The sequence below is a fragment of the Notechis scutatus genome, chromosome 4 (genome assembly GCF_049901735.1).
Source record: "Notechis scutatus isolate UNSWTSFEM ecotype Mainland chromosome 4, rNotScu1.2, whole genome shotgun sequence".
Lineage (NCBI taxonomy): Eukaryota > Metazoa > Chordata > Lepidosauria > Squamata > Elapidae > Notechis > Notechis scutatus.
In genome coordinates, this window is record NC_142012.1 from 121,045,457 (window position 1) to 121,058,569 (window position 13,113).

At 36.5% G+C, this 13,113-nt stretch overlaps 1 protein-coding gene across 3 annotated transcripts in view; it reads right to left on the reverse strand.

Annotated features, from left to right (window-relative positions):
* The window catches only part of PDCD11 (programmed cell death 11), a 38,965-nt gene that overhangs the window by 23,742 nt on the left and 2,110 nt on the right, over positions 1-13,113 (reverse strand). For all 3 annotated transcript variants that reach the window (XR_015749417.1, XM_026664646.2, XM_026664729.2), the window contains exons 2-10: positions 12,476-12,590; positions 10,155-10,286; positions 9,381-9,548; positions 8,475-8,636; positions 7,294-7,417; positions 6,758-6,939; positions 5,533-5,640; positions 2,216-2,422; positions 808-932 (exon numbers count right to left, since the gene is read on the reverse strand). Coding sequence is in view for 2 of the 3 variants with exons in the window: in XM_026664646.2 (XP_026520431.2) it covers positions 808-932; positions 2,216-2,422; positions 5,533-5,640; positions 6,758-6,939; positions 7,294-7,417; positions 8,475-8,636; positions 9,381-9,548; positions 10,155-10,286; positions 12,476-12,580 (1,313 nt within the window). In the remaining variant the exon portion in view is untranslated. The remainder of the gene's footprint in view (positions 1-807; positions 933-2,215; positions 2,423-5,532; positions 5,641-6,757; positions 6,940-7,293; positions 7,418-8,474; positions 8,637-9,380; positions 9,549-10,154; positions 10,287-12,475; positions 12,591-13,113) is intronic.

Consider the following 13,113-nt stretch of genomic DNA (forward strand, 5'->3'; position numbering starts at 1 on the left):
TATCACTTCTTAAACTGTAAACCAAGTTTTTGGGTGCGGTTGTAAAATCACCATAAGAGGGAGCAAGAGAGCTCACTGTTTCCCTGGCTTATACTGGATTGCTGACAAATGATGGATTGATGGTGATAACTGCGTGTTTGCTGAGAGAAGAAAAGGAGTTTGATTTTCTTCATATCTCTGACTGCAAAAGAGATATATCACTGGACTGATTGATTGTAAGTTTAATGAACTCTTTTTCGACACTGGACTTTGCAAACTGAATAACCCCGGACTGACTGAACTTAGTGTATGACATATGGACCATTTGACTATGCTATAACTCTTGCTGGAATAAAAACTATTTAACTTGCACAGTGTATCTGTCTTACTGAGTGTAAGCTACTACAACGTTTTGTCTCACATATCTGCCTGTCTGCTAGACTGCCGTTGCACGCTCTGGGTTAGGTGTATATCCCTAACAGGTCACTTTGCTAGTCTTTTTTTCAGCATTCTATCAAACCAGTGGTTCTTGAATTAAAATACAAAGGTTCAAAATACATAAAATTGATGTTAAAATAAGAATGTGTAGTAACTAGTTAAGTCTGCATAACTAGTTAAGTTTGCATAACTAGTTAAGTCTATATATGTATGTCTTTTTGAAAGCAATGGGAGTTCAGCACTCAAGGGAACTGAAACGTATCAGATATTTATGAGGCATTGGGAAGTTCCTCCTACCTTGGGCAGTGTCAGAAATGGACATAGACTATGTTCAGAACTTAAACATTGATCCATATAAACAACATACATGAAACGAGACAAGAACCTTACTGTTTCAGAGACACCACAATCATGTCATCTATCAAGCTGTAGTCAATAATTCGGCATGTATGTTTACTTCCAGGCTTAAACACCTCAGTTTTGAAAGATTTGGAAGTCTTTGGAAGATACTTTATCTATAAAATATATTATAAAGATTAGGTCAATTTCTAATATACCGTTAACCATGCCATAACACAAAAGAAATGATGTCTTAGATGCTTGGCCAGATTCAAAAACCCCAAATTTACTTTATTTAAAGCCATCAAATATTCTTAAGGATTGTTGCATAAAATGAACAACAAAACATAATAAAAACCTTATAATGCATATGACAATAATATCTATTTCATATTAAAATTTACCTCTCTAAACTAGTGTCTAAACTGCAACAGAGGAGAAAAAAATCTTTGTATGATGCTGAAAAAATGAGGGCACCAAATTCCTGGGAAGGTCAGAAGACCATGGTGAAGAATATACCTATAAAAAGGACGTGCTCTTCTTTTATTAAAAAGTAGCATCATTACCATTGGGGCTTTCATTCCCTCCAAATGCAGGAAAGAAAACCACAGTCCATGCAAAAGCCTGTCCATTGCTTTGTACATGCAGAGTAACAACAACATTAAAAGGTCCGAAGTACAGAAACATAAAAACTTTCATATGTATGCAAAATTCTTGTTTGTTTGACAACTGTGGAAACATGATATCTGAACAAGCCACAGATAACAGAACCACCGTGGAACGTTTATAGTCATTCATTTCCTAAATCTATACCCATCTATTCTCCAGAAGGCTCAAGATGATTTACATGGCAGTGATCCTTAATTTTAGCCCCTATCAATAGGCTGGAGTAAGAGAAAGGGACTGTTGAAAATCATCCAGTGAATTTCCATACTGAGGCTGCATTAGGACCTGAATCTCCCAAATCCTGATCTAGTACCTTGAATATTAGCCACAGTGGATCTCAGTTTGGTCTTTAAAGACACACCAAGATTTTAAGCAACTCAAAAACCAATGAACCAGTTTGTTTATTTTAAAGGATGCTTCATTATTATGAATGATTATGCAGAAGAAAATTGAAAAGGTCTTTACTAACTTTGGCGGGGGGGGGAGTGGTGTAATTCCCCCCCCACAACGCATGAAACCTAGGACTATATCTCCACAATCTGATGGCTAATTATGTTTTGATTAGTGGAACCCAAGTGGCGTATTTCTGTTCTACAGATTTCACTGTACAGGTTCTTAAAGAAATACTAAAATACATTTAGCAAGGACTCATTAATGGATAAAATTACTGATAGAAGCTGAAGTCTTCCAGCCAGTTAAGAAGATAACTGGATTTCCCTTGATGGTTTTTGAGTGATGAGACTTCTAAAGAAAGAAAATAAATACAAGCTGAAGCTGCCATCATGCTACTTACATGTGAAAAAGCATGACTGCCATCATCCAGTGTGAAAACAGCACCAATGTTTTTGAGAAACATCTCTACTTTTGAGTCAGCTACTACCATGCCAAGTCTGTCATTGGAAAGTTGGCCAAGCTGGATGCCAGGCTGAAGGAAAACAGGGCGCAAAGAAAGGCGAATTGCCTTGGAGGAAGGATTATTTGAAAGAATACAGGCCTTCACCTAGAAAGAGGAAAAACAGAAGAAAGTATTTTAGTTCTATTTACTAGAGGAGGTATCAGCTTGTGGAGGAATGAATATATATAATATGGTATTCAGCTTTGTTCGGGTAGTAGTACCTCTTATGTAGGGCAGACAAAATCAGTAAGATACTACACAGGTATCACATCAAGACTGCCTTGAAAACAGACAGAAATATAGCAGCCATCCTTAGAAACCCCAAAGATAAAATTGACCTGGAAAACCAAGGCATATATGAAGTCCCCTGTGCATCATGCCCTGCCACATACAATGGACAGACCAATAGAAGAATAAGTACCCGCCTAGATGAACACAAAATGCAGTAAAAAAGCTGGAACACACTTCCTCACTAGTCCAACACATGAAAGCCACAGGTCATAGCATCGACTTCAATGGCACCAAAACCCTAGCCGCTATAGAAAACCCCAGCTACAGAATTATCAGAGAAGCCATAGAGATTGAAAAAAGACCTGAAAGCATGAATAGAAGAGATGACTCCACCAGACTGTCAATTATCTGGAAGCCTGCACTCTCAAACATAAAAATCTCCACACCACAAGCCACACGCTCAGGATATCACATCAGAAAACTCAGGAAATTACACCACAAGAACTCAAGAAGTTGCAACACAGCAAATGACCCAGGATATCACAGCACAAGACCAATGATACCACAGCAATAAGTCTCACAAGGTCATCACACAACCCATTACCCAAGTCGTTACTACACAGGAGGCTAATGGAAAAGAGATCAAAACACAAACGACCCAGGAGATTACAACACAGGAGCCAGGATACCACAACAAAGGAACTCGTAAGCCCATCACACAACCCATTACCCAAACGGTTAAAACACGAGAGGCTAATGGAAAAAAGATCACTACAAAACAAATGACCCAGATTACAGCACAAGATCCAGGATATCTCCACAACAAAACTCACAAGGCCATCACACAGCCCATTTACCAACATCAACTCCATCAACCAATCAAGAGGCAGCAGCGCAGCCAACCAGCCCAGCACACCAGCCCCCACCACCAGTATTTATAGAGAGACGGCAGCTCCGATCACACACTGCTTCCACTGGCATGAAGCCAAAAGCACCAGCCTGAGGATGGCAAGTGGGACCTCGCCGAAACGTCGCCAAGATACTCTTAATCTTACAAGGGAAAAGACCCGAACACACACACACACACATATATCTATATCTATATCTATATATCTATATATCTCTATCTATGTATCTCTATCTCTATCTCTATCTCTATCTATCTCTATATCTATATCTATATATATATATTCTTAAGTTTTCGCGGGTACTTACATGTATGGCATTCAGCTTTGTTCGGTATTTTCCCACGTAATTGTAGTTGTGCTTTTAAAGTTGTAGCAACGTTTCAGCAGAATCTCATCTGCCATCATCAAGCTTTGTATAGTGTTCATCTGTATATATATATACAGATGAACATATACTCTGTGTGTGTGTGTGTGTGTGTGTGTGTGGTGTGTGTGTGTGTATATATATATATATATATATATATATATATATATATATATATATATATAATTTGTTTTCTTAAGTTTTCGGTACTTACATGTATGGCCTTCAGCTTTGTTCGGGTATTTTCCCACGTCATTATAGTTGTGCTTTTAAAGCTGTAGCAACGTTTCAGCAGAATATGCTTCCACAAAAGCAAAATCACCAACTTGATCCACAAAACACACTGACACATAATAGAGACCCAGAAGATGAACAGACCATGGAACAGCTGTCCTGCCCTACATAAGAGGCACTACAGACAAAATTAGTAAGATACTATACAGACACACATCAAGACTGCCTTCAAAACAGACAGAAAAATAGCAGCCATCCTCAGAAACCCCAAAGACAAAATTGACCTGGAAAACCAAGGCATATACGAAGTCCCCTGTGCATCATGCCCGCCACATACATTGGACAGACCAATAGAAGAATAAGCACCCGCCTGGATGAACACAAAATGCAGTCAAAAGCTGGAACACACTTCCTCACTAGTCCAACACATGGAAGCCACAGGTCATAGCATCAACTTCAATGGCACCAAAACCCTAGCCACTATAGAAAATTCCAGCCACAGAATCATCAGAGAAGCCAGAGATTGAAAAAGACCAGAAAGCATGAACAGAAGAGATGATTCCACCAGGCTCAATCATTTGAAGCCTGCACTCACAAACAAAAAATCTCCACACTACAAGCCAGGCAAACACCTGGGCACAAACAGATCCCCTGATACCTCCAGCTCAAACACATCCCAACCAGGCACCCAGATGAAACCCAGCTTCCAACTAATGATAGCCGTCCATTTACCCGAAGCCAAGCTGCACTAAAGACCTCCAATAAAGTAACACAATGCTGCCAGCCAATCAAGATACAAAAGAGCCAAAAACAGACAGAAGATATTAGAGACACCAATCAAGCAGAACACAGCAAACTCCGAGACCAATAAACACAGACCAAGACTCCCAACCAATCAGGATGAAGAAAAACCATTCTGGCACAGCAATAGGCTGCCCCAAATTTAAATCTGAAACCACTGTAAAAGTCTGACTCACAGACGGACACAATACAGAAGCCTGATGATGGCAGATGAGATTCTGCTGAAACGTTGCTACAACTTTAAAAGCACAACTATAATGACGTGGAAAATACCCGAACAAAGCTGAAGGCCATACACACACACACACACACACAAAAGGTGCCAGAAGATAGTAAAGATATTAAAAGTCTTGACTCTGGTGATTTCATGGGTACATCTATATAGTAGTATTTTTTATAAGTGACACAGAAGTATTAACTATTTCTAAGACATTTATCTATTTGTCAGAGTAGCTTGGTAGTCTACCAACCAAGTATTAACCAACCTTATTCCCACTGAGTTTCTATGCTTATAAAAGGATGGATAAATGCTGCCACCTTCTAAGATCATTAAGAATATTACTTTTATTTTTTTTTTAAAAATCTAGAATCCAGGAATATGAAGAACTACTGTTTAGAAATGTACTAATTTATTTACATTTTCATCGTAGTTTAAACATGGTTGCTTACCAACTTACCATCTGATTTGGTGACAAATGTCCTGTTTTTAGAGAATTTGTGTGCATGAAATCCACAATTCCAGTAAAGGAAGAGAGAAAACTTAGTGAAATGCCAGAAGAAGTCACCTAGAAAAATATAAAAGGAAAAAAAGTCTTCATGTGATTTGGATTTCCTTAAAAGAACTGGAGGAAAAGTAAGACTTAATAAAACTTTTGAAGTATATATTTTGACATTTTAGAACTTTTATATATTTGGTTATATTAATTATTTTCTACTATGTTTGAATTAAATTTAATTTTGCATGTCTCACTGAATATGTGAAATTATATATCCTTTAAAAGTCCAGCCAGATGAAAGCTAGTAGCATGTACATATATTTGCCAAAAAATATTTTATTTTGTAATTATCCTTATCTTATACTGGGTTTAAATGGGAAAAGGAGCAAATGATGTATAAGATAATGCAATTAAAGACCTTCCTGGCCACAGCTGCCACCTGCTCTTTGAGGAAAAGCTGTGAGCCCAGGACCAACTCCAAACCATGTCCTAGTTACTTCTGGAACTAAAACTGAAAAATCCCAAGACAGAAATGGTTCATTATCTCCCAGCCATTCAGATTAGCTAGGATTGATCCTAAATTTGCTCCTTCTCATCTACATTCCAACATCCTCACACTATCACAACAGAATCTTGACAGATTCGCTTAATAGGCCTGGGTTGAATCATTAGCAGATCCTTGAAGCCTGATCTCATGATGAGGGATGAGCTTGTCCATCAGTTTTAAGTAGATATTAAATAGGAATAATGAGAGGATCAAGTCTTGTGGGAGTCCATAGTATAGGTGGCTTGGGTTCAATCACTCCTCCTGTACCAACAGTGAATGGAACTGGGCTTAGGGAAAGGAAGAGAGTCAGCATCCTTGCTATCCTTGATTCTGGGAAGCAAATGAGATACACTTGAAAACTTAACCTCACTTTGAAGGAAATGAAATTAATATAGAATTGTTGCGGAACAATTTTAAGATGAAGGGTTTATAAAATCCAGTATCTGCCTACATACTTTCCAACATCATTTAGAGTCTAGAAGAATGAAAATTGCAATCAAGCAGATATCTGCCTACTATATAGACTCTTGGATTAATGGTTCTTAACTTCAATTTGGATGAAATATGCCCACTACAAATACAATTTTCTTTTCGTCTTTTTTCTTTGTATCTATGCCTATAGACAATAAATGATTTTACCTCCTGAACCTGGGCTTTCACTACTAGCCCAGGTAGCAAGTTGGCGCGTGACCAGTTTTGTTTTTCTGTAGCAATGGCTGAAGCAACCTCCGACTGATCGATGGATGTTCGTATTATCCTTCCACCATTCTTTACTTCTTCAATAAGGCAGTTCAAATATTGCCCTATCATCAGCTCAGTCCCTATAAATCCAGCACGAATAAAATTTCTCCTCAGTAATTATTTGCTATAACGTTTCTGTTATCATAGTTTTCAGCACTTGCTATTTCATTAATTCAACAATTTCATCACAAGTGATAGATTTAAATAACTAAAAAACAAACAAACTTTTCATTAAAAAAAACCTAGAAAGGTTGGTCAAATATGGAAAATAGCTATTGTACCTTGATTTAAATACACACATACACAGACATACAGAACTTTGTAATGTTTTGCATCGCTATTCATTTTCATAGGTAAGCTTTCATAATCCTTAGACTCACCTACTTTCTCTTCTCCCCCAGTGCTACACTCAAAACAACTCTAAAAAGTTTTACCTTTATTGAGTAATTGCAGATAGCCCTGAGCTTTCTGCCGAGGAAGAAATGCTTTTGTTCCAGGAACACCTATATCAATAAGGTAACCATGGTCTTCTATACTAGATACGAATCCAGAGAGTAGCTGTTCCAAGAAAAAAATGTTGAATTAAATATATATAAAAAGATATATAGTTATTCATACTGTTCTTTGTCCCCTACCTTTCCTCATTTTCTAAGTTGAACTGAAAAGGAAAAAAGCCATTGACTTTCACAAGACCTTCATTGCTAATTGCCCAAATCTTAATCGAGTTTTAAAAAATATTGTTATTATACTGTACAACAAAATGACTGCCATTGAGATCCTGCTAACTGACACAATGGGTGACACAATGAGTACATCTAGCAACAAATGTGTGTGTGTGTGTGTGTGTGTGTCTGTCTGTCTGTCTATCTATCTACACATGTATATATTCATATTACATAACATACATACATGTATTACTCCCATTATGTTCATCTCCTGAGCTAGCCTTTTTAAATAATTATTTTAACGTGTTTTTCTCAGAAGCCACACAGATTTCCCACACAGTAGTGAATGCAGCTACAGGTAACCCTTGATTTACAATCAATTGTTTAAAAGCTGTTCACAGTCACAATGGCCTTGAGATGGGTACTTCAGTGTTACTAATTTAAGAATTGCAGTGATTCACTTAACAACTATGACAAGAAATATCATAAAATGGGGCAAAACTCAATTAACAAATGTCTCTCTTAGCAACAGAAATATTGGGCTCAAGTTGAGAACTAGCTGTATTCAAGACAAATCCATTTTATAACACAGCTCTGTGTGAAATTCAGGCCTTTCCCATGAAACCTATTTCTTAGATCTTACGTCTGATACTTGTTCATTACCTTATAAACTTGTTGTATATTTCAGCATTTTAAACCAATATGTAACTGTCTTTAATGCTGTTTCTTTCAATTTTCCTATAAAACCCTACAGGTAAAAATGTAATTTTGGAATTTGACTTTTACCCACTTTTGTTTTCTTTAATTGCATTGACGTCATTTGTAATCATTCTTTTGCTCAGTTTAACAAAAATGTGTTTTTTTTTCCTAACCGTCTCAAACAATTTGGGAGAAATAGTTCATTTAATAAGTATGAAAAATAAAATGATGGAAAATATTGAGTTACTTACCATGCCTGCTTTCAAAACTGTAGGATTCAAACCTTTGTTGATATCTTTTGGATTAATAGTTAAGTGTATCTTCTGATGTCCCATAGCATTCTTCTCTGTGCCTACCACAGCACATCTCACTAACATTCCTGGAGGGAACAAGTCTGAGAGAGAATTCAGTTCCTGCAAAAAAATTCAAGAATAGAAAAAAATAAGGAAAGAAATGTGGCAAGGTGTTTTCTAGCTTTTACAGCAAGCAACATGATAAAGCTTTTTTCCTCAGAGAATATTCTATAAATTGAATGTATTTTGACATTGCTACCAAATGGTGCTACAGACTGTATTCAGAGCAAATTGTGTTATAGACTGGAATCACAGCAAAATATATAACAATTAAGATTTACAGACCCTTCACATCCCGGACATAAACTGTTTCAACTCCTTCCCTCAAAACGACGCTATAGAGCACTGCACACCAGAACAACTAGACACAAGAACAGTTTTTTCCCGAAAGCCATCACTCTGCTAAACAAATAATTCCCTCAACACTGTTCAACTATTTACACAGTGTACAGTACTATTACTGCTAATCTTCTCATCACTCCTTATCACCCATCCCCTCCCACTTGTGATTGTAGGACTGTAACTTTGTTACTTGTATCTATATAATTTATATTGACTGTTTCCTAGTATGATTTGATTGTTGATTGTACCCTATGACTATCATTAAGTGTTGTACGTTATGATTCTTGATTCTTAACGAATGTACCTTTTCTTTATATATACTGAGAGTATTTATACCAAGACAAATTCCTTGGCCAATAAAGTATTCTATTCTATTCTATTCTATTCTATTCTATTCTATTCTATTCTATTCTATTCTATTCTATTAAGTATTCTATCTATCAATTCCATATCATGTCTTACCTGCACAGGCTCATCAGTGGCCACCTGCTTATTTAGCAGTTCACTATAGACATCACATATGCATGTTATTTTCACAAACCCAGTAAGACAGTTTGGTAAGCTGATCACCAGATCAAATTGATTACACTTTTTCACACATCCCAACAGCAATGTTCCTTCTGTAAGAGACTGTTGAAGACAAGCAAATACTAATAAGCAAAAATGACAGATACACTTTTAAATGAGTTTTGCACACTGAGCTTCTGTTAGTACAGATAATATATGAATTTAAGGAGATGCAACAAAGCACCCAGAAAAAATCCAGTTAGGTGAAAAGGAAACCAAATCACCATTTCAAGATCAAAGATCTGTAACTTGTTTTATACTGAGAACTTATACTGAGCTTCAGCGTATACATCTAGATCAGGGGTGTCAAACTTGTGTCATCACATGACATATCGTGACTTCCCCCCCCCTTCGCTAAACCGGGCATAGGCGTGGCCAGCATGTGACACATCTGGCCCACGGGTCACGAGTTTTACAACCCTGATCTAGATAATCAAACTAGGACTGGATTCACACATCTGTCTTCTACCAACATGTGGTTTATTTGTGTCCTTAGTACCTTGTGCAAACCTAACAAATTGAGGTTCATTCAATATTATGCCATGTAAACAGGGCTTAGGAATTATTTTATTATGTTGACATATCATGTAATAGAATCAATTGGGATAGTCAAGTAAAGTTGTACATTATAGCACAACAAATAAATTACAGTACAAATTACCAACCAACCTCTGCTGACAAAAGTTCAAAATCTTTAGCGCTGATTTTTGAAACAGCTTTCTTCTCAGACTTAAGTTTTTTTGGCTCCTTTTGATCTTCATGTTTTTTCTTTCTTTTCCGAGTTACTTCTTCATGTTGAGTCTAAAATTGATTACATAAAAATACAAAAGTTGCTTCCCCAATTTTATAGAGGTTAGTAATTGGGAGAGGAAAGCAACACATCAATGCAAAGTTCAGGAAATGAAATAGAAAAAAGTTAAAAGATGGCTGGTTTGAACATAATTCAGCGCTATATTAACAAACTATATCACTGAAGGCTTGGGCTATAAATCTTATGCATCATAATAAAATCTATTAGTCTAAAGGTGCTGCTAACTCTTTCTGATTTTTAGCTCCTACATACAGAGAAATAGGAAACATTCATCTCCATTTTTAATTAATCATAACTCTGGGTGGCTTACAAAATTAAAAACAATAAAATATTAGAACAATAAAAACACAAACTATGTGTATCTGGAAAAAACCAACCCATAATCAATTAGAATTTATTTATTAAATTTATATGCCACCCATCTCAGTATCCAAAGTTAACTCTGAGCTAACTGGCGAATTCTACAGGGATGTGGCATCCATCCTAACCCAAAAGGATGGGGAACAGTCAGATTTCCAAAAACATATTTTACATCATTGGATAGGAGCCATACAAATCTCTGGTTGCTTTGTTCCAGCAAGCAGATGTTGTGACAGATAATGTATGTTTTCTGGTTTGCAATAAATGTCATTGTTTAATTGAAGAGACTGGAACCTATTTTTCTTCATCTCTTTTTTTTTTTTTTATATACACACCATACAAATAACAAAAAAAAAAAAAAAACTAAAAATTATTAATTAGTAAAAAAAAAAAAAAAAAAAAAAAAAAAAAAAATACACACTCGGTCCCTGAACTATCCAATGCACCCCAGAGCAGAAACGATCTTGGTTAATTTTAGTAAGGCATAGCTTAAATCAACTAGTTTTACCTGATCTATACACAACAGTTAACTTAACTAGGAAGTATATGCTTCTGGCTGCTTCAGATGAATGACTCAATGTAAGACTGAAACAAGATGAATTATGGGCCAATCTGGGTTAAACTTTCCTCATAAACATGCTCAAACTGTAATTTATAGGGTGCAAAACATAAAAGCTTCTACTACAGGATTTTATTAATTGGCAGGTATTACAGAAATCATCCGAGAGTGAATACAAATCATATATGGCTAAAACCATAGCAATCTCCTTTGATTGAAAGTTAGTTTTATATAAAATGTTATATCCCATCCCTTTAGAACACACAAACCATTTAAATGTGTGCTGCAGCTGCCAAGCCAACACAGCCCTAGATTGCATCAACAGAGGGATAGCATCAAGATTATAGGAAATGATAGTATTGCTCTATATTATACTAATGATTTGGAATACTGCATCCAATTCTACTCACCAAGATTTTAAAAAAAGATGCTGAGGCTCTAGAAAGAGTGCAGAGAACAACAACAAAAATGATAAGGGGTATGATGAATGTTAAGGGAACAAGGCAGGGGTGGGATTCTACCGGTTCAGACTGGATCTGGCAAATCCCTTGTTCCCATGTTCAGCTCGCTCTGAACCAGTTCGCTGCAACAAGGAAGTAGGCCTGCCCGCGTGCCCATCCCTGCTCTTTCCTGTGCTTTATGCCTTTGTTTAGAGAACAGTAGAGCAGTTTGCTGTGCCTCAGCTATTTTCTTCACAGAGTCTGCAGTTGAAGGTAAGTATGGGCTGCCTTTTTTAAATGCAGAGCGAGTACGCAATCACCGAACCAGTTGTTATATATTGGAATCCCACCTCTGGAACAAGATATGTTTTAGCTTAAGAGAAGGCTTAGGGGAGGCATGATAGCAATCTTCCAATACTTGAAGAGCTGTAACAGGGGGGGGAAAGGGCATTGATTTAATCTTCATAGCACCTAAGGATAGGACAAGAAGCAATGGGTGGAAGATCATTACAGGGGGATTCAATCTTGAAATAAGGAAAGAAAAATTTCCAGAAAGTGGCAACAATTAATCAATGGAAAAGCTTGCTTGATGGAGTTGTGGGTACTCATCATTGGAGATTTTCAAGAAAAGACTGGGCAACCATTTGTCTAGGATGATATAAAGGGGCAGGGGATTGGACTAGACCTCGAAGATCCTTTCCTGTCCTATGATTCTAAAAAAGTTAAGGAATAAGGCAACTGATATTAGTTACAAAACTACTGTAGTTGGAGGAATCAACAGTCTGAGGCAATAGAAGTTAAATGTTCCTAATTTGCATACCTTGAATAAATTATCATCTTCTACCGTTGGTTGTCTGACTGTTTTTTCTTCCTGTCCTTTCTTCTGTGTACCTCCTCTTGGAAAATTATCCTCCATAGATGACATGGTTGTCTTTCTATATGAAAGGAAACTAAACTATTAGAGTTTATAAATCATCAGGATAAACAACACAAGTATTATTTCATTTTAGGAATGAGATGACAGATATTAAATCATAAGAACATACAATAAAATTTGACTCATTTATTAAAATATTAGCTCTTTAGCCATTCTAACAGTGTCAAAAATTGGAACCATCCAAATATATATATGATCCCCATGTCATCTTCTAGGTAAGTAAGCAGGTAGTGATGGGAAGTTCAAAACAACCAAAAGACATGAGATACAGGAAGGAAGGCCAATCTATTCTGGGACACTGATAATCAAGATTCACTCTTTATCAATAACTAAGTCCTGGGCCAGAGGAATTGCAGACATTTTAATTGACTACATCATACAAATATTCTAAAATTGAACTGTTTTAGCAGGAGTTGACTATATTCAGTTTTTTTTTATTATTGAGCTGTAGTTTTACAATGGCTAATTGTCAAAATTGATAGATGATTTTTCTATGATTTATTAAACCAAATCTTTTCAAT